Here is a 20,949-nt window from a genome sequence, read left to right on the forward strand (position 1 = left end):
TAATAAAAGACATTAGACTTTGTATTAAGATCAGAAAGAGGAAAGAGAAGATTTTAAGATTAGAAATCAAGAATATTCAGATCTGCAGTAATATGGAATTGGTTCAAAAGTCAGGTGAAAACTGATTAGCTTCAATGGGCTGCTTGATTCCCTGTGTATTGCGAACCTTACAGCTTCTCAGTAGCGTCATGTATTTGATGATTGGCAGTTTTCAGACACTGCCAGCCTTTCCTTCTAGCGTCCTTACTCCAGTGTGTTCTGTCACTAGGACAAAGGTACATTCTGTCTTACGTATGAAGCCTCAATGACTCGCCTGTTTAGAGAAGGTCGTACAGAGACGGTTCGTTCCTGCAGTAGTCAGGCCACCAAGTTTGTACTGGCCATGATGGACCCCAATCAGACGGTAAATACCTCTCTTTTCCCATAGTTTTCTTCATCATGATGTTCTCACGGTTTCCAAAGTGTTGTGGGACTGTTACGATGGTTTTCTTCTTGTATTTAAAACTATTGTTCCCTCAAGTAGCCTGACGAAGCCACAGAGTGGTTTCAGTTGATTTATTAAAGAAGACTATAGCTGTAGGACCCTGAATGAAATCATTCAAACCATTCGGTGAAAAATTTAGAAATACAGAGGTAATTAAAGTCTTAGCTTCGATTATAAGTAATTAGCATATCTCAATTAAAGAATAGGCGTTATCTACATCCGATTATAAAAGGTTACATCTTATAAAAGTACAGTTTTAAAACCAATCACAATCACCTTACTCTTGCTTAATAATAATATCCAATTGACATAAAGTTTTTACTTGTCTCAATTGAGTATTGTTTTCCCCTATCTTTTAGGCATTCCAACTGTGTCTGGATATTAGAACATGGATCACTCCTTTGTTCAATGCGTGATTTAAAGGGCTTTTGCCTGCATAGTATCTGTCTCTGTTCCTTATCTGAAGGTCAGGTGTCTGGAACTAGTTGCTTACTATCCTGCAGTTAAACATTGTGCAGGCTTTTGTGATTTGTCTTTGTTAACCTTTTCTCTGGACACATTTATTAATGACTTATTTTCCTCCATAATTAATTAGTATGGGTATTAATCCTCCTCACATAGAAACCATTTTCCTGTTGTCCCTAACCTCCGGAAAATTCAGGCAAGGAATTTGAGAAGGCCACTCGTGATCAGTAAGTGGAGAACGTGGTTTGGAGGGGTGTCCTAATGAAAAGTTTTCATAGAACATAGAACACTACAGCACAAACAGGCCCTTCAGCCCACAAGTTGCGCTGATCACATCCATACCTACCCAGCCATAGAACTATCTGTAACTGCCAATCCCATGTACTCATCCAGAAGTCTTTTAAAAGACCCCAGCAAGTTTGCCATCACCACCACCGACGGCAGCCGATTCCACTCACTCACCACCCTCTGAGTGAAAAACTTACCCCTAACATCTCCTCTGTACCTACTCCCCAGCACCTTAAACCTGTGTCCTCTCGTAGCGACCATTTCAGTCCTGGGAAATAGCCTCCGAGAATCCACCCTATCTATTCCTGTCAACGTTTTATAGACCTCTATCAGGTCGCCTCTCAACCTTTGTCTCTCCAGGGAGAAGAGACCTAGCTCCCTCAACCTATCTTCATAAGGCATGCCTCCCAATCCAGACAACATCCTTGTAAATCTCCTCTGCACCATCTCAATATCTTCCACGTCCTTCCTGTAGTGAGGCGACCAGAACTGCACACAGTACTCCAAGTGGGGTCTGACAAGGGTCTTATAAAGTTGCAGCATTACCTCCCGATTTCTAAACTCAATCCCTCAATTAATAAAGGCCCGTACACCATACACCTTCTTAACCACATCCTCCACCTGCAAGGCTGATTTAAGAGTCCTATGGACCCAGACCCCAAGGTCCTTCTGCTCCTCAACACTGCTAAGACTCCTTCCCTTGATATTGTACTCCTTCATCCCACTGGACCTGCCAAAATGGACTACTACACATTTTATCTGCATTAAAGTCCATCTGCCACTTCTCCGCCCAGTCTTACATCCTATCTATGTCACGCTGTAACTTCTGACATCCCTCCAGACTATCCACAACACCACCAACCTTCGTATCGTCAGCCAACTTACTAACCCATCTCTCCACTTCCTCATCCAGGTCATTTATGAAAATGACAAACTGGAGAAATTGGCAGATTGAAGGAGAAGGTTTGGGTGTGAATAGGAACAAAGTGTCAAGGTGAGGCATGTTGAGATTTGGTGGTTAACAGGAAGCAGGTTTTAATTTGGAGAATAGCATCCCATTTCTAACAAAACATCAGTGTAGTTTCTCTATTCAGATCTGCCATTTCCATTTTACCACCTGGTTTTAGCATCCTAAAATAGTTCATAACCACATTAATGGGAAGAGGTTAACCAGAGAAAGAAAGAAAACTCAATAACAAAAAGGATGCATACATGAGGTCCAGGCAATTAAAAACAGATGAAGCATTTGAAGAATACAGGGAAAGTAAAAAAGAGCTCAAGCAGGAAGTTAGGAGGACAAGAAAGGGGTCACAAAATGTCCTTGGCAGACAGGATTAAAAGAGAATCCCAAGGCATTTTATACATATATTGGGAACAAGAGGGAGGCAAGAGAGAGAGTTTGTCCACTCAAGGATGAAATTATGTGTGGTACCAAAGGAAGGCACATTAGCACTGCTGCTTCACAGGTCCAGGGACTGGGTTCGATTCCAGGCTTGGGTCACTGTCTGTGTGGAGTTTGCACATTCTCCTCATGTCTGCGTGGGTTTCCTCCAGGTGCTCCAGTTTCCTCCCACAGTCCAAAGATGTGTGGGTTAGGTGAATTGGCCATGCTTAAAAAAATTTGCCATTAGTGTCCTGAAATGCGTTGGTTAGAGAGATTAGTGGGTAAATATGGATGGATATGGGGGTAGGGCCTGGGTGGGATTGTGAACGGTGCAGACTCGATGGACCTAATGGCCTCTTTCTGTTCTGAGGGGTTTCTAAGATTTCTATAATAAATGGGTGAGATCCTTAATGAATACATTGTATTTGTGCTCACAAAAGAGAGGGACATGTCGATTGGTGTCTTGGAGGGCTGTGTGTAACAAGTCATTACAAAGGAAGTGTTAGATGAATTAAAAAGCATGAAGGTAGACAAATCCCCAGGGCCAGATGGCATTTATCCCAGATTACTGAGGGAGGCAAGAGATGAAATTACTGGGCCTCTAACAGAAGTCCTTGTTTCTTTGTTGGCCACTGATGAGATACAGAGGATTGGAGGATAGCCAATGTTGTCCTGTTATTTAAGAATGATGGCAAGGATAACCTAGGTAATTATAGGCCAGTGAGCTTGCCATCAGTCATAGTGAACCTGTTGGAGAAGTTCTTAGGAATAGGATTTGATACACATTTGGAACTGAATGGTCTTGTTAGTGACAAACAGTGTGATTTTGTATGTGGGAGATCATGTCTCATTAACTTAATTGAGTTTTTTAAGGAGGTGACTAAAATGATTGACAAGGAAGGATTGTGGATGTTGTCTACATGGACTTCAGTAAAGCATTTGACAAGGTCCCTCATGGCAGGTGCAAAACATTAAATCTTATGGGATCAGCGGTGAACTAGCTAGATGGATTCAGAACGGGCTTGGCCATAGAAGACAGAGTAGCGGTGGAAGGGTGTTTTTCTGAATGGAGGTCTGTAACTAGTGGTGTTCCACAAGGATCAGTTCTGGGACCTGTAATATATATAAATGACTTGGAAGGAAATGTAGCAGGTTTGATTAGCAAGTTTGTGGATGATCCTAAGATTAGCGGAGTTGTGGATAGTGATGAAGATTGTCAGAGAATACAGCAAGATATAGATAGACTGGAAAATTGGACGGAGAAATGACAGATGGAATTTAATCCCAACAAATGTGAGGTGATGTGTTTTGGTGGATCCAATTCAGGTGGGAGCTATAAAATAAATGACAAAACAATCAGCTGCATAGACACACAGATCTGGAAGTACAGGTCCACAAATTCTTAAAAGTGGTAGCACAGGTGCCAAAAGCGGGTGAAGAAAGCATATGGCATGCTTGCCTTCATCGGATGGGGCATCGATTATAAAAGTTGCAGTTGTATAAAATGTTGGTTAGGCCACATTTGGAATACTGTGTCCAATTCTGGTCACCACACTATCAAGAGGACATGGAGGCTTTGGAGGGAGTGCAGTAAAGGTTTACCAGGATGTTGCCTTGTATGGAGGGTATTAGCTATGAGGAGAGATTGAATAAACTGGGATTGTTCTCCCTGGAAAGATGGAAGCTGAGGGGTGACCTGATAGAAGTTTATAATAATGATGAGAGCATAGATAAGGTGAACAGTTGAAAGCTTTTGCGGAAATGACAATCACAAGGGGGCATAAGCTCAAGATGAGGGAGGAAATGTTCAGTGGAGATGTGCAGGGGAGGTTTTTTACACAGAGGGTGGTGGAAGTCTGGAATGCACTGCCAAGTGAGGTGGTTGAGGCAGTTACATTAGACACATTTAAGACTTATTTTGATAGACAAATGGGTGACTGAGGGATACAGGTGGTTGGTTTAGATAGGTAAACGTAATCAGTGCAGGCTTGGAGGGCTGAAGAGCCTGTTCCTGTGCTGTACTGTTCTTTGGTCTTAAGTGTGGGGCCCATTAGAGACCAAGGGGGCAATCTTGTGTGTGAAGCTGCAGGATGTTGCAAGGTGTTAAATGAATGCGTCTCTTGGTCTTCACACGGAAAAGGAAGACATAGGTACAGAATTTAGGAAAAGGAACAGTGAGGAACCTGCACAGTTTGACGTAGGAAATGAGGAAGTATTGGAGGCTCTGACTGGCTTAAAGATGGTCAATACACAATCACCCTCAGCATCAACTTTATAATGAGAATATTGACTTCATAAATGGTAATTCCCCAGCCCACCCATGACATCATGAGAGGTAGTGCATTGTGGGCTATGGTGATATCATGTGGTAGGACCCAGTGCATTTTGGACCATGATGGTGTCATGGGTGGATCTCATTGCATTGTAGGCCATAGTGATGCCATGGGGCAGGATCTAGAAAGCTGACTCATTTTTCTTCTCTGATTTTTAGTGTGAACAGAAACTGAAGTTGTTCAAACAGGCAGCGGAGAAACACCAGAGTCTGTATCGTCATGCTATGACAGGTGCTGGCATCGACCGCCACCTCTTCTGTCTTTACGTGGTGTCCAAATACCTGGGAGTAGAGTCTCCATTTCTGAAAGAGGCAGGTATTGTTGAATTGGAGCAGTGTGTTTGCTTCTTTTTCAATGTGAACATGGTGCATTTGGCTTTCTCACTCTCGCAACACTCTGAAGTGGACTTTAATGAACCAGATGGTGGTTGGCACTGCTGCCTCACAGCATCAGGGACATGGGTGCAATTCTGGCCTCGGGTCGTTGTCTGTGTGGAATTGGCACGTTCTCCCTGTGTCTGCATGGGTTTCCTCTGGGTGCTCAGGTTTCCTTTCACAGTCCAGAGATGTGCGGGTTAGGTGGATTGGCCAAGCTAAATTGACCCTTGTGTCAGGGGGATGAGCCAGGTAAATAGATGGGGTTATGGGGATAGGGCCTGGGTGGGATTGTGGTTGGTGCAAACTTGATGGGTCGAATGGCCGCCTTCTGTAGGAATTCTGTGACAATCTAAACTTGTGAAACAGTCATACATTTTACAAAAAGAAACAAAATGCCACCAGTTAAACCGATTTAGTGAGGCTGGAACAGTGTCAGAGTAGCAGAAAACCTCCTGTCCTTCAAGTTAAGGTATGTATAAAACTTCTTACATGGCCTAACCTCTCATCTGGAAGACAGTGCTGCATTCCATCAGTGCCTCTTTGGAGTATCAACCTGGCTTAAGGATCCAAATTATTAGAATAAGGGCTGAAATGATTTTTAATTCAACTATGAGAGAACTAGCCAAGGCTGATTCTATGTAATCTGAAATTCAAATTTCATTGATTTGTTTTATTGCAAAAATCCATCTGATTCACCAGTGTCCTTTAGGGAAGGAAATCTGTTGTCCTTACTTGGTCTGGCCTACATGATCCACAGCAATGTGGTTAACTCTGAATTACCCTCTGAATCACAGAATCCTAGATACCACAGTGCAGAAGAGGCCCTTCAGTCAATCGGGTCTGCACCATTGCATTAAAGGTGCTGACCTGCCTACCTAATCCCATAGCCTTGAATGTTATGGCATGCTAAGTACTCATCCAGGTACTTTTCAAAGGATGTCAGGCATCCCACCTCCACCACCTTTCCAGACAGTTGCCCCCCTCTGGGTAAAAAGGTTTTTCCTCAAATCCTCCCTAAACCTTCCACCCCTCTCTTTTAGTTTGTGTCCTCTCATAACTGACCCTTCAACTAAGGGGAACAGTTGCTCCCTATCCACTCTGTCCATGCCCCTCATCATCTTGAACACCTCAATCAGGTCGCCCCTCAGTCTTCTCTGCTCCAGAGGAAACAACCCATGCCTTACCAACCTCTCTTTTTATAATTTAAACATTCCATCCCAGGCAACATCCTGGTGAATCTCCTCTGCACCCTTTCCAGTGCCTTCACATCCTTCCTATAATGTGGCGACCAGAACTGCGCATGCTACTTCAGCTGTAGTAAGTAGTCTCACAACACCAGGTTAAAGTCCAACAAGTTTATTTGGTAGCATGCGCTTTCGGAGCGTTGCCCCTTCATCAGATGAGTCAAGGTGACTTTAGTATACCTTTCATAGTATACTTCCTTGTCAAATTACTCCTCCCAAGGTATATCACATCACACTTTTCAGGGTTAAATTTCATCTGCCACTTATCTGCCTACTTGACCATCTCGCCTATATATTCCTGTAAGCCAAAGCATTCAACCTCACTGTTAACCACTCAGCCAATCTTTCTATCATTGGCAAACTTACTAATCCTACTCCCCACATAGTCATCTATGTCATTTATTTAACTGACGAACAATAGGGGACGAAGCACAGATCCCTGAAGAATGCCATTGGTCACTGGCCTTTTGTCAAAGGCTTTACCAAAATCCATATAAATTATATCAATCACACCACCCTCATCCACACAGTTGTGTGCTCAAAAAATTCAACCGAATGTGTTGGGCATGACCTCCCTCTGACAAAACCATACTGACTATCTCTGATCAAACCTTGCCTCTCCAAATGAACATAGATTCTCTCCTTCAGAATCTCCTCCAATAGTTTCCCAACCACAGATTGAGACTCACTGGTCTGTTTGTCTCTACAACATTTCTTAAATAGCTGTTTTCCAGTCCTCAGGAATTTCTCTGGGTGGCCAGAGAGGAATTAAAAATTTGGGTCAGAGCCTCTGCAATTTCTTCCCTTGCCTCTCACAACAGCCTGGGACACAATTCATACGGATCTGGAGATTTGTCCACTTCTAAGCCTGCCAATACCTCCAATACTTTGTCACTCCTAATGATGATTTTCTCTAGAGCCTCACAGTCTCTCTCCCCGAGTTCCATAAGTACCTCCTTATTCTCATGGGTGAAGCCAGATTTGAAATATTAGTTTAACACCCTACTAATTTCCTCTGCCTCCACCCTAGATATCCCCCTTGGTCCTTAATAGGCCTACTCTTTCCCTGGTTACCCTTTTCCCATTGATATAAAATATCTTAAGATTTTCTCTACTTTTACCAGCCAGAACTTTCACATATCCCCTCTTTTCTCTCTCAATTGATTTCTCAAGCTCCATCCTGCACTTCCTGTACTCCAGTAATGCCTCTGCTTTTATACTTGTTTTATACTTGTTAAAAGGCTCTCTTTTCATTCTGATTGGATCCTGAATGTCTCTGATCATCCATGGTTCTCTGTGTTTATTACACCTTTCCTATTACCCTAAAGGGAACATGTTGGGCCTGTATACTCCCCATTTTATCTTTTAACACCCCCCATTGCTGCTGTGTAGATTTCTCCACAAGTAACTTGTTTTGGTCTATCTTGGCCAGATCCTGCCTTATTGTATTAAAATCTACTCTCCCCTAATCCAAAACCTTTTTCTTGTCAATTTCTTTGTCCATAACAAATTTGAATTAAACCATGTTGTGGTCATTGTCATCAAAGTGCTCCCCCACCAACACCATCAACCACCTGGCCACCTTCATTCCCCAGAATTGGGTCCAGCACTGTGCCATCCCTTGTTGGATCCTCTACATATTGACTGAAAATGTTTCCTGTATACATTTTAAAAACTCTATTCCAGCTAAACCCTTAACATGATGGCTATCCCAATTAATGTTGCGAAAGTTGAAATCACCCTCTTAATATTTTTACACCCCTCTGCAAATTGCATATATATTTGCTCTGCTATTTCCTGCTGATTATCTGGGGATCAATAATAAACACCAAGCAACATAACTGTCCCTTTTTTAGTCCTGAGCTCTATCCACAAAACTTCATTTGATGCCTCTTTCAAGATATCATCTCTCCTTACTGCAGTAACTGCCTCTTTAACTAATAATGCAATGCCTCCTCCACTTTTATCTCCTCTGTCTCACCTCAAGGTTCTACATCCTGGGATATTGAGCTGTCAAACCTGCCCCTCAACCACATCTCTGTCTTGGCTATTATGTCATAATTACGTATGTCAATCCTTGCACTTAACTCACCCATTTTATCTTTTATCTTTAATGAGGCTATGGCCTCACCAAAGTTCTATTCTGGAAGGAAGGGATCTCAGCAATGACTGGATGAGGACAGCACAACTCCTGCACGCTGAACTCCCCTCTTGGATGTAAAGTGCTTCACAGAATCTGTGACATCTGTGCCGTAAAACACTTCCCCTCGAGTAGAGGCCCTCCAGCCTTGTCTTACTCCCTTGAAACTTACTGCTGCTGCATTCCCTCTCACCTGTTTTTCTGTGTTATACTGTTTCTCTATTTTGGTAACAGTCTGAATCCCCTCCCCCTGCCAAACTAGTTTAAACTTTTCCCAACAGCACTAGCAAACCCACTAGTAAGGATATTAGTTCCGCTTGTCCAGATCCCACCTTCCCCAAAAGTCTCATGATCCATGAATCTAAAACCCTCCCTCCTGCACCAACTTTTTAAGCACACATTCATCTGTGCTATTCTCCTATTTCTGTACTTGCTAGCTTGTGGCACTGGGATTAATCCAGAAATTACAACCTAAGAGGTCTTGTTCCTTAGCCTATTGCTTAACTCCCTGAATTCCTGATGCAAGACCTCATCCCTCTTTCTACATATATCATTGGTACCAACATGTACCATGACCACTGCCTTATCACCCTCCCCCCCTTCAGGATGCCCTACAGCTGTTCAGTGACATCCCCATCCCTGGCACTAGGGAGGCAACACACAATCCTGGAGTCTCTTTCACGACCATAGAAGCACCTATCTGTGTCCCTGACTATTGCTGTTCTCCACTTTGACACTTCCTGTTGAAAAACAGAGCCAGTTGTGGTGTCACTGCCCCTACTTGCTGCTGTTGTTTTCCCCCAGTAAGCCATTCCCACCCACCCCCCACGCAGCCAACAGTATCCAAAGCGGTATACCTATTAGAAAGGGAACAGCTACAGGGGATTCCTGCTTTGACTGCCTGTCCTTTCTGGTGGTCACCCATCTATCTGCCTACACCTTGGATGTGACCACGTCTCTGTAACTCCTGTCTGATGCTGTCTGCCACCTGCATGCTCCGAAGTGCATCCAACTGTTGCTCCAACCGAACCACGCGGTCTGTGAAGAGTTGCCTTTGGGTGCACATCCTGCAGATGTAGCCATCCCAAATGCTGGAAGCTTCATGGGCCTCCTACATCTCAGTTAGAACACTGCACCCTGCTGACTGATATAATCACGTCAAAATAAATAGTTATTAAATTTAGTACCAATTAAGCCTTTTTTCTTGTCCTCCCTCATCCAGTCAATTCCAGCCTTTAGTGATTGTAAACCACAATATGTATTTTCAAACTATAAAGAGTGATAAAAGTTGTAAAGACTTTGACTTGATCCACTACCTACTGATCAACGTTCTCTCTCATATCCTCTGTTGCCTGTTTCGCCTAGCTCCCTGTTTCCACCCAACCACAAAAGCATTCTTAGAGCAGGTAAGACCAAGCAAATCACTCAGTTCAAGGGTAATTAGGGATGAGCAATAAATGCTGGCCTTGCCAGTGACACCGACATCCCATAATTTAATAAATAAGACCACACAAATAAGTATTTGATGCTTCACACTGTTCTATAGATTATGGATGCTCAATCTCTGGGTTCACTGGCCCCTCCTGTGGGACAGAGGGTATGGCACTTCTGTGTAGGAGGAGCTGAAATTACTATCAGCAGCACAGGTAGTACTTCAATAGTTTCTGTGAATCTCCCCTTCCTCACCTTGTTCTATTTCATTAATCTTTTTACTTTCCTTCAGGTGCTGTCTGAACCTTGGAAACTCTCCACCAGTCAGACCCCCCATCAGCTCCTGGAACTGGTGGATCTGAACAAGTTTCCGGAGTATGTGTCGAGTGGCGGAGGTTTTGGTCCAGTGAGTATTGTATTGTAATTTGGCCAGAGCTGACATTGGCTTAGGTGGATAAGGGGAGAGGGTGGTTGAGGGTCTCTGGACGTGGTTATGAGGGCTGCGGAGCTTTGGAGGTCGGGATGAGGGACTCTTGGGTGGGGCTGTGGGAGCCGGGATGAGGGGTTGTGGGGGGGGGCTCGGGATTTGGGCTGTGGGGGCCGGGATGACGGGAGGCTGTTCACACTATACCTGTTTGATTTTATTAATCTTTACTCTCCTTCAGGTTGCTGATGATGGTTATGGAGTCTCATACATCATGGTTGGAGAAACTCTCATCAACATGCACATCTCCTGTAAATTCTCCAGTCCTGAGACGGTACGAATCCACTGCGGGGTTGAGAGTGCGGGGGTGGGTGGTGGTGGTGGGACATTTGTGCTGCAAACCAACTTGCCTGTGCCTCGGGTGCCCTGGTTTCTTCCCACAGTCCAAAGATGTGCAGTTTAGGCAAATTAGTGGGGTAAATACATAGGGTGATGGGATTGTTCTCAGTGCAGATTTGATGCACTGTAGGAATTCTATGATTTCCTTTCTCAGTCCGTCTACCCCCCCACCCCCGCCGTCTCTCTCTGTCTGTCCGTCTCCCCCAACCTACCCATCTCTCTCTCTGTCCGCCTCTCCCTCTCCTCCCGTCCCCCTCTCTCTGTCCGCCTCAGTTCCCACAAACTCACATAGGTTAACACCAAAAGGGGAATGAAGTTTACAGGAAGAGGTGTTGGTGTTGGCAGGCTCCAATTGAGAAGATGGTGAGGGATGTGATTGGTATCCTTTGTGTTTAGGATTCTCATCGGTTTGGTAAACACTTCCGGCACGCCATGCTCGACATTCTCGCCCTGTTCAACTTGGACAAGAAATCCAATGAGTAACATCAAGTGAAATCGGTGCAGCCTTGAGGAGCCTTGTTAAGACTGAAACAACTGCCAGACCCTGGGATTTCTCCCACTGTTTAGGATGATGAGTATAATTTTAAGCATTGACAAATTTACAGCTTCCCCAGGAATTCTGGTACCTCTCGTTCTGTGGCTGAGAGGCTGTGTGTGTTTTTGATAGCCGCTGTCTGTCTCACTCTCTGTCTCAAACCACTGAACTGCTCTGACGCTGGTTCAGGGAGTGAAGGACCTGCCTTGATAGCAACTGCTACAAATTGCATGCTGAGGCCTTGGCCCAGGATTATTTCACAGGGTGAGAGCTGCTGTAAATGAATTGTGTTTCCAGCAGCCCTTCCCTCCATCAGGATGTTTAAAAAGACCTTGGTCCTCACCATTTTATAGTTATCTTTCTCTGATTGTTCAATCATATTTGCTCAGGATATATAACTTGGAATATCAGTAAAACAAGGGAGCCATTTGATCACACATGACAGTTCTTGATGCTAACTATGTTGGAAGTTTATACAGAATGGATCTAATTTAGGAGCAGGGCTGATCTCTCTCTCCAGACACCAATATGAAGTGATTTGATGTGATGTAGTTTTTGTACAAAAATTGAATTAAATAACAAAGTATTACAGACTGTTTAATGAAAGCATCATGTATATATTGTATCACCAATAAAGAACTGGCAAACCATTGCTCACTTACTGCTCTGCATCATCCACTAACTTCTCTTATTTCTTCCTGGGGTGGGGGGTTGTTCCAAATGGAGAGGTCAGGGTGGGGAGGTTACAATAGAGTTGTCAGTGTGAAGTCATTGGTGGGGGGAGGGGGCTGGCAGGGAGGTTGGGAAAGTTGGGGGGTGGTGCAGGAAGCCAGGATGGGAGGGGAGATCAGGAAGGAGGCAGCAGGGTGGGTTGGACTGGAGGGGTCAGAATAGAGGGGTGGGGTGGAGGGACACCCAGGAACTGAGCTGTGAGAGCAGAACATTCCAGACTCCCAGACACTCGGGAGCATCAAAATTCAAAAGCCTGATGTCAATTTTTGAAAATTGGATTCAGCACAAGAGAGGGTGGTACGTGGTAGGTAGTGGGTTAATTTTTTTCTCCACTTTAAAGCCACATTAAGGAAAAGGAAGAGTTCTGCATTTTTTTTAAAAAATTAATTATCAACTTGGCATGAATGTGACACAGAAAAATGGTTCTTAAGTGAATGCACTCTGGGGCTTTCCTGACTACCTGTCTGCACCCCGCACCAAACCCCTCCTCCTTCTGATTGGTGGTCACCCACTCCCTCTCTGACTGCACTTCCTTAAGCTGTGAGGTGACCGCATCCACGAATCTTTCAACATTGCAGATGCACTGCTGTGTCCCCAGACTGCCACTCAAGCTCTGAAACACAGCTCTCAAGCTGGTCAAACCAGTAGCATTAGCTGCAAATGTGGACACCCAGACTGCTTTTAAACCAAAAGACTGGTGAGCTCAGTTCCATGTTTCGCACAGCCTACAGTGTGTGAGAATTCTTAGATGCTCCTTACAATGTGAAAGAAGGGGCGATTGTTGTAATATAGATGAAGGAGTCAATTTCTGCAGTGAGGAGGGATGATATCTTAGCAGCTCCTTGACTGATGCCATATGGGTGGAACTTAAAAACAGAAAGGGGCCAATCATAGAATCCCTACAGAAGGAGGCCATTTGGCCCATCAAGTCTGTAACAACCACAATCCCACCCAGGCCCTATTCCCATAATCCCAGATGATACTAGGGTCAATTTAGTATGGCCAACCAACCTAATCAGCACATCTTCAGACTGTGGGAGGAAACCCACACAGACACGGGGAGAAAGTGCAAATTCCACACAGATGGTAACCCGACGCCAGAATTGAACCTACGTCCCTGCTGTGATGCAGCAGTGCTAACCACGATGCCACTGCCACACCTAATCGTGTTGCTGGGAGTGTACTGTAGGCCCCCAAACAGTCAGGGAGAGATAGAAGAGCACTGGATAAAAGCAAATTACTGCAGATGCTGGAACCTGAAACCAAAAGAGAAAATGTTGGAAAATCTCAGCAGGTCTGGCAGCATCTGTAAGGAGAGAAAAGAGCTGACATTTTGAATCCAGACCACCCTTTGTCGCCAGGTCTTGAAACAATCAGCTCTCTTCTCTCCTTAAGGTGTGTCAGACCTGCTGAGATAGACAAGCAGATATGTAGACAAATCTTAGAGAATTTTAAAATAATAGGGAATAATAGTAAGGATTTTTAACTTTCCCAATGTTAATTGGGACAGGCAAAGTGTGAAAGGCTTAGAGGAAATGAAATTCTTAAAATGCATCAAGGAGAGCTTTTTGAGCCAGTATGCAGAAAGTCCTGCTAAAGAGGGGTGGTACTGGACTTAGTTTTTGGGAATGAAGCTGGGCGGTTGGTAGAAGGGTAAATGGAGCAGCATTTTGGTGGTAGTGATCAGAACTCAGTAAGATTTAAGGTAGTTATTGAAAAGGATAAAGATGGATGGAAAATAAAGGTTCTGAATTGGGGGAAGACATGTTAGCACTGCTGCCTCATAGCACCAGGGACTCAGGTTCAATTTCTTGGGTGACTGTATGCATAGAGTTTTCCCTGCATGTCTTCCTGTGTCTGCATGGGTTTCCTCTAGGTGCTCCGGTTTCTGCTGTTAGAACAAAAACAAAGAAAATTACAGCACAGGAAAGGCCCTTCGGCCCTCCAAGCCTGCATGATCATGCTGCATGATTTAACTAAAATCCCCTACGCTTCCAGGGACCATAAGCCTCTATTCCCATCCTGTTCACGTATTTGTCAAGACACCCCTTAAAAGTCACTACCGTATCCGCTTCCACTACCTCCCTGGCAACAAGTTCCAGGCACTCACTACTCTCTCATAAAAAAACTTTCTCATACATTTCCTTTAAACCTTGTCCCTCGCATGTTAAACCTGTGCTGCCTAGTAATTGACTCTTCCACCCTGGGAAAAAGCTTCTGACTATCCACTCTGTCCGTGCCTCTCCATAATCTTGTAGACTTCTATCAGGTCTCCCCTCAACCTCCATCGTTCCAGGGATAACAAACCAAGTTTTTTCAACCTCTTCTCATATCTAATGCCCTCCATTCCAGGCAACATCCTGGCGAATCTTTTCTGTTTAAGAGATCCGTGGATAGGTTTATGGATGGAAAGGGATTGGTTTAGGTTAGAGGGTCATTGTTTTTTTTAACTGGTCGTCGCAACATCGTGGGCCGAAGGGCCTGTTCTGCGCTGTTATGTTCTATGTTCATCTCCAAAGCCTCCACATCCTTCTGGTAGTGTGGTGACCAGAATTGAACACTATATTCCAAGTGTAGCCTAACTAAGGTTCTATAAAGCTGCAACATGACTTGCCAATTTTTAAACTCAATGCCCCGGCTGATGAAGGCAAGCATGCCGTATGCCTTCTTGACTGCCTTCTTCACTTGCATTGCCACCTTCTGTGACCTGTACACCCAGATCCCTTTGCTTATCAATACTCTTAAGGGTTCTGCCATTTACTGTATAATTCCTATCTATTAGACCTTCCAAAATGCATTACCTCACATTTGTCTGGATTAAACTCCACATGCCATCTCTCCGCCTAAACCTCCAACTGATCTATATCCTGCTGTATCTTCTAATGGTCCTCATCACTATCCACAAATCTCCCAACCTTTGTGTCTTCCGCAAACTTAGTAATCAAACCAATTACATTTTCCTCCAAATCATTTATATATATATATATATATATTACAAACAGCAAAGGTCCCAGTACTGATCCCGAGGAAGGCCACTTGTCACAGTCCCTCTTGTTAGAGACAAGATCAGAAATTCCAAGGTATGTTATTGAAGTTTACCTAGACTCCAGCTATTTTTGATTTTGGTATTAGTATGAGCATAATGTGTTTTGTTCCAGGTGTGATTCTAGTGACCCATTAGTAAGCTTTTATTAAAACAAACTTTATTTAAGAACTTTAATTATAACAAAAAGAATGAGCATAACCTTTACCAATTGAAATACTTAAACATGACAAGGTATAATTCTTAACTGCTAGCTATTTCTATTTGTTCTAATTTAAACAATATTCATCGTAGACTCATTAACTCTTCAGAATCAGTTAGTAAAACTCACAGGCTTACATGAGTTGCTAGTCCTCCAGCCTTTTAACACCTCTGGACAAAGATATAGAGAGACAGCTGTCTTCTGATTCTCAGACAGCAGCCTCCAGAGAAAGACCTGTCTTCAAACGGTACAACTCCAGAGAAAGAAAGGGAGGGAAAGAATTGCTGCTCCTTTCAAATTCAAACAGCAAACTGTCTGCTTGTCTCTCTGTAAGCCAAGTTCCATCCATTCACATGACTCTCTCCTGTCAATCAATATAATTAAACCTCACTCTGAAACTCCAGGGGACAACACTGATAATAGCAAAACTGCATTCACTCTGATTAAAACAAGCACTCCAAAGTTGGGAGTAATAATTGTGTTCAGCATGTGGGCTGCCAGTTGTAGACAAATCATCATCATTTAAACAGAGTTAAATCTTAACATCTCCTTCACAAAAAAAGACCAAAATACATTTCTTAAAGGTACAGTATTGTCACACCTCCCACAGTCTAAGGATGTACAGGTTAGGTGAGTTGGCCATGATCAATGTGTGGAGCTATGGGATAGGGCAAGAGAGTGGACCTAGGTAAAGTGCTCTTTCAGAGAGTCAGTTTTGACTTGATGGGGAAAATGGCCTCCTGCATTGTAGGGATTCTGTAGCTTCCAACAAGATAGGATTTGACCAAAGAGGACTGGAAGCAGCTATCTGTAGGAAAATCCACATTCGAACAGTAGGAGTCGGTCAAAAAGGAAATAGAGTACAAAACCAACATGTTTCCACGAAAGTAAAGGGTGGAATTAATATGTTCAGAGAATGCTGGATGACAAGGAATATACAGGATAAGGGAAAAAAAGAAAAGCTTACGGCAAATACAGGGGAGCTCAAACAGTTGATACCCTGGAAGAGTGCAGGGAGATACTTAAAAACTAAATCAGCAGAGTTTATTTGTTACTGTTACAAGTAAGCTTACAATAACACTGGGCGTCTTTGGGCTGTCAGGGAGGAGTAGTACCTTTGGTGGGGGAACATGTCGCATCCTTTCAGGGCAGTTTGTCCATCCTTTGTCCCCACCTGGCACTCAGCTCTCACCTGTGGCTCCCTGTAGCTGTTTGCATGCGACAGCAGCCACAGCCCGGGCAACGGCCTCGACAAGCCGGCTAAACCAGGTGAGGGTAGCTGACGGGTCTCAACCCTTGGTGAGACAGGGAGATGTCTATCCCAGCATGTGAAAACAGAGTCCAGCGGATTGAGTGGACAAGACCAATGGAAGGTCCAATGGTCAAGAAGGCGGTCTCTACAAGCATCGTGGGACGTGAAGAGCAGGACAAGACACAGAAGACGTCCTGGTCATCCACTGCACCTAGTCCCACCTCCAGCCGTCTTGACTCTTGTCTTGCCACTGGATCTAGATGGGAGTTGGGAAGAGAGAGTGAGGCTGACGCTGCGCAACTCTCCCTCACTTTAATCCAAATCAAGTGCTAGTTTCGACATCATCATCAGTGTCCTGTTCAACCCTTGAAGTCCTGTGGTGATGGGCGAGTGACGAAGCAGCAGGTGTGGATAAACTGGGAGCTATAGTCACAGACCTGCACGCAGGCGGCTCAGGTCTAATGGTCATTTTCCGCTGACCAAAGCAGCAGTGGAACTCGGCATCTACCTGGGCAACTGAGCAGTTCTCTTCAGGAACGCACGGCTCACCTCCGTAGAATGAGGAAGGGGCTAGAAAAGGTGCCCTAAACACTGCCTGCTTCACTACACCCTGGCCAGTTTACCGCGGCTGGCAGGGATCCCATCTTGCGATCAAACACACAAAATAAAACACAAGGTGACACCGCTCACTATTGGCACTTGGAACGTGCGCACACTTTTGGACAACCCTACAGCAGACAGACCAGAGAGAAGAACAGCATTAGTTACCAGAGAGCTTGCAAGATACAACATTGACATTGCAACCCTGAGCGAAACTCATCTTGCCAACGTAGGTCAGTTGACTGAAACTGGAGGTGGATCCACTTTTTTCTGGAGCGGTAGCGGCAGCGATGAGTGTCGTGATGCTGGAGTTGGATTCGCCGTCAGGAGTCACCTTGTTCGGAAACTTGATGGTCTACCCAAGGGTGTGAATGACCGGCTTATGACATTACAGCCTCTGCTACAGAACAGAAGTCAAGCCACCCTGATCAGCACCTATGCCCCTACAATGAACAATCCAGACAAGATGAAAGACAAGTTTTATGAAGAACTAGACGCCCTACTATTAGCAGTGAGCAGTACCGACAAGCTGATCTTGCTTTGCGATTTCAATGCAAGAGTAGGGTGTGACTCTGCAATCTGGCAGGGAGTCATTGGGAGGCATGGAGTGGGCAAGTGTAACAGTAACGGCCTACTCTTACTGAAGACCTGTGCAGCTCTCGACCTCCTCATCACCAAACAACCTTCCGTCTGCCTACCCATAACAAGACCTCCTGGATGCACCCCTGCTCTAAGCATTGGCATCTTATCGACTATGTCACTGTCAGGAGAAAAGACAGGCAGGATGTCAGAGTAACCAAGGCCATGTGTGGTGCTGACTGCTGGACAGATCACAGGCTCATTGTCTCCAAAATGAGGCTCCACATCAGACCCAAGAGGTGACCACAAGGAAGCAAGGTTATGAAAAGAATCAATGCGGCCAAGCTAAAGAACCCCAGCATAGCTTCAGCACTGGCTGAAGACTTAGAAATCAAGCTTGCTGACCTGCACCTCGCAGGCAGCACTGAGGACAACTGGGAACACTTCAGGGATGCTATCCATACATAGAACATAGAACATTACAGCGCAGAACAGGCCCTTTGGCCCACGATGTTGCGCCGACCAGCTTTTAAAAAAAAAACACTAACCCACAAATCTAAACCTATCCACAGATCTCTTAAACGCCCCCAAACTAGGCGCATTTACAACTGCAGCTGGCAGGGCATTCCAGTCCCTCACCACCCTCTGGGTAAAGAACCTACCCCTGACATCAGTCCTATAACTACCCCCCCTTAATTTAAAGCCGTGCCCCCTCGTGCTAGCTTTCTCCATCCTAGGAAAAAGGCTATCACTATCTACCCTGTCTAAACCTCTAATCATCTTATATGTTTCAATAAGGTCCCCTCTTAGCCGCCTTCTTTCCAGCGAAAACAACCCCAAATCTCTCAGTCTCTCCTCATAGGATCTCCCCTCCATACCAGGCAACATCCTGGTAAACCTCCTCTGCACCCTCTCCAAAGCCTCTACATCCTTCCTGTAATGTGGGGACCAGAACTGCACACAATACTCCAAGTGCGGCTGCACCAGAGTTGTGTACAGTTGCATCATGACGCTGCGACTCCTAAATTCAATCCCCCTACCAATAAACGCCAAGACACCGTATGCCTTCTTAACAACCTTATCTACTTGATTCCCAACTTTCAGGGATCTATGTACACATACACCTAGATCCCTCTGCTCCTCCACACTATTCAAAGTCCTCCCGTTAGCCCTATACTCAACACATCTGTTATTCCTACCGAAATGAATTACCTCACACTTCTCCACATTAAACATCTGCGCTGAAGACGCTCGGGCCCTCTACCCACAAGCAGCATGATTGGTTCAATGGGAATGATGAGGAGATACAGGCTCTACTTGTTGAAAAGCACCGTCTTCATCAGGCCTGTCAGAACGACCCATCTTCAGCTGCCAAGAAAAATGCTTTTACCAGTGCTCGCAGGACAGTCCAGAATAAACTGTGTAAAATGCAGGATGCCTGGCTGAGCACCAAGGCAGATGAAATACAGGGATATACTGACAGAAACGGTTCTATGAAGCCCTCAACACTCTCTATGGAACTCAATCTTCCGGGAGCTCCCCCCTCCTGAGTACAGATGGTACAACTCTTATTACAGAGAAGGCTCAGATCCTGCAGAAATGGGCTGAACACTTTGAAACCGTCCTCAACTGACCGTCATCTATTAACGATGAGGCAATAGACGGGATTCCCCATGTTGATAACAACAGTGCCATGGATGATCCACCGGTTGTAGCCAAAATCACGAAAGCTGTCAGCCAGCTTTCCAGTGGCAAAGCCCCAGGGGCAGATGCCATACCCGCAGTGATCTATAAAGCTGCTGGTCCTGCACTTTTCGAGAAGCTCACCAAGTTGTTTCAGTCCTTTTGGAAGCAAGGATCCATTCCTCAGGAACTTAAAGACGCTTCCATCGTACACCTCTACAAGAGGAAGGGCAATCGGCAAGTATGCGATAACCACCGAGGAATCTCGCGGCTCTCCATCAGAGGAAAAACCCTTGCAAGAGTCCTGCTAAATTGTCTGGTCACTCATCTGGAGCTGGGCCTGCTTCCAGAGTCACAGTGTGGCTTCTGCAAAGGTTGTGGGACTACTGACATGATTTTTGCTGCGTGCCAACTTCAGGAGAAGTGTAGGAGCAGAATCGCGAGCTCTACACAACCTTTGTTGACCTCGCGAAAACCTTCGACACTGTAGCCGACAAGGGCTATGGAGGATCATGTCAAAGTTCAGCTGCCCCCCCCAGATTCATTCAGATGGTACGCCAGTTCCACGATGGCCAGAGTACTGGATGGCGGGGAATCCTCTGAGGCATTCCCAGTCACCAATGGCGTCAACAGAGCTGTGTGCTTGCACACACGCTGTTCAGCATGATGTTTACTGCCATGCTGAATGATACCTTCCAGGACAGTGTTGCTGGAATCAGCCTCAAGTACAGAGTGGATGGGAAGCTTTTCAACCTGAGGAGACTTCAAGCTATTACCAAAGTGAAAGAGACTGTTCTGAGAGATTTCCTCTTTGCCGTTGACTGCGCCCTGTATACTGGCTCACAGCCAGAGATGCAAGTTAGTGTGGACAAATTTTCCGCGGCTTGTGACAACTTTGGACTCACCATCAACATTAAAAAGACCGAAGTCATGCACCAGCCTGCTCCTCATGCACCGTACACAGAACCCATAATCACAAGGGAAAAGGGCAGAAACTACAGGCAGTGGACCAGCTCACTTATCTTGGCAGCACCCTCTCCCAAGCAGTGACTATTGATGCAGAAGTTAACTGCAGAATAGCAAAGGCAAGTTCTGCTTTCGGTAGACTGTGCTCCACTGTATGGGAACATCGAGGAATCAGCCCAGCAACAAAACTGAAGGTCTACAGTGCCACAGTACTCACTACCCTCCTGTATGCCTGTGAAACGGGGACTGTGTATCAAAGTCATGCAAGACAGCTCAATCATTTCCACATGACTTGTCTTCGCAAAATATTACGCATCAGATGGCAAGACAAAGTACCAGACACTGAAGTTCTCTCTAGAGCAAGTCTACCGTCAGTCCACACACTGCT

At 45.0% G+C, this 20,949-nt stretch overlaps 1 protein-coding gene across 4 annotated transcripts in view; it reads left to right on the forward strand.

Annotated features, from left to right (window-relative positions):
- The window catches only part of LOC145343965 (carnitine O-palmitoyltransferase 1, liver isoform-like), a 77,854-nt gene extending 65,689 nt beyond the window's left edge, over positions 1-12,165 (forward strand). For all 4 annotated transcript variants that reach the window (XM_080190546.1, XM_080190543.1, XM_080190547.1 and 1 more), the window contains 5 exons: positions 269-403; positions 5,113-5,265; positions 10,439-10,552; positions 10,812-10,904; positions 11,366-12,165. In XM_080190546.1, the coding sequence (XP_080046672.1) occupies positions 269-403; positions 5,113-5,265; positions 10,439-10,552; positions 10,812-10,904; positions 11,366-11,452 (582 nt within the window). In that variant the 3' untranslated portion in view covers positions 11,453-12,165. The remainder of the gene's footprint in view (positions 1-268; positions 404-5,112; positions 5,266-10,438; positions 10,553-10,811; positions 10,905-11,365) is intronic.
- The last annotated feature ends 8,784 nt before the right edge of the window (positions 12,166-20,949 follow it).

Source organism: Carcharhinus amblyrhynchos, chromosome 6 (assembly GCF_965287045.1).
Source record: "Carcharhinus amblyrhynchos chromosome 6, sCarAmb.v2.hapA, whole genome shotgun sequence".
NCBI classification, from domain to species: Eukaryota; Metazoa; Chordata; class Chondrichthyes; order Carcharhiniformes; family Carcharhinidae; genus Carcharhinus; species Carcharhinus amblyrhynchos.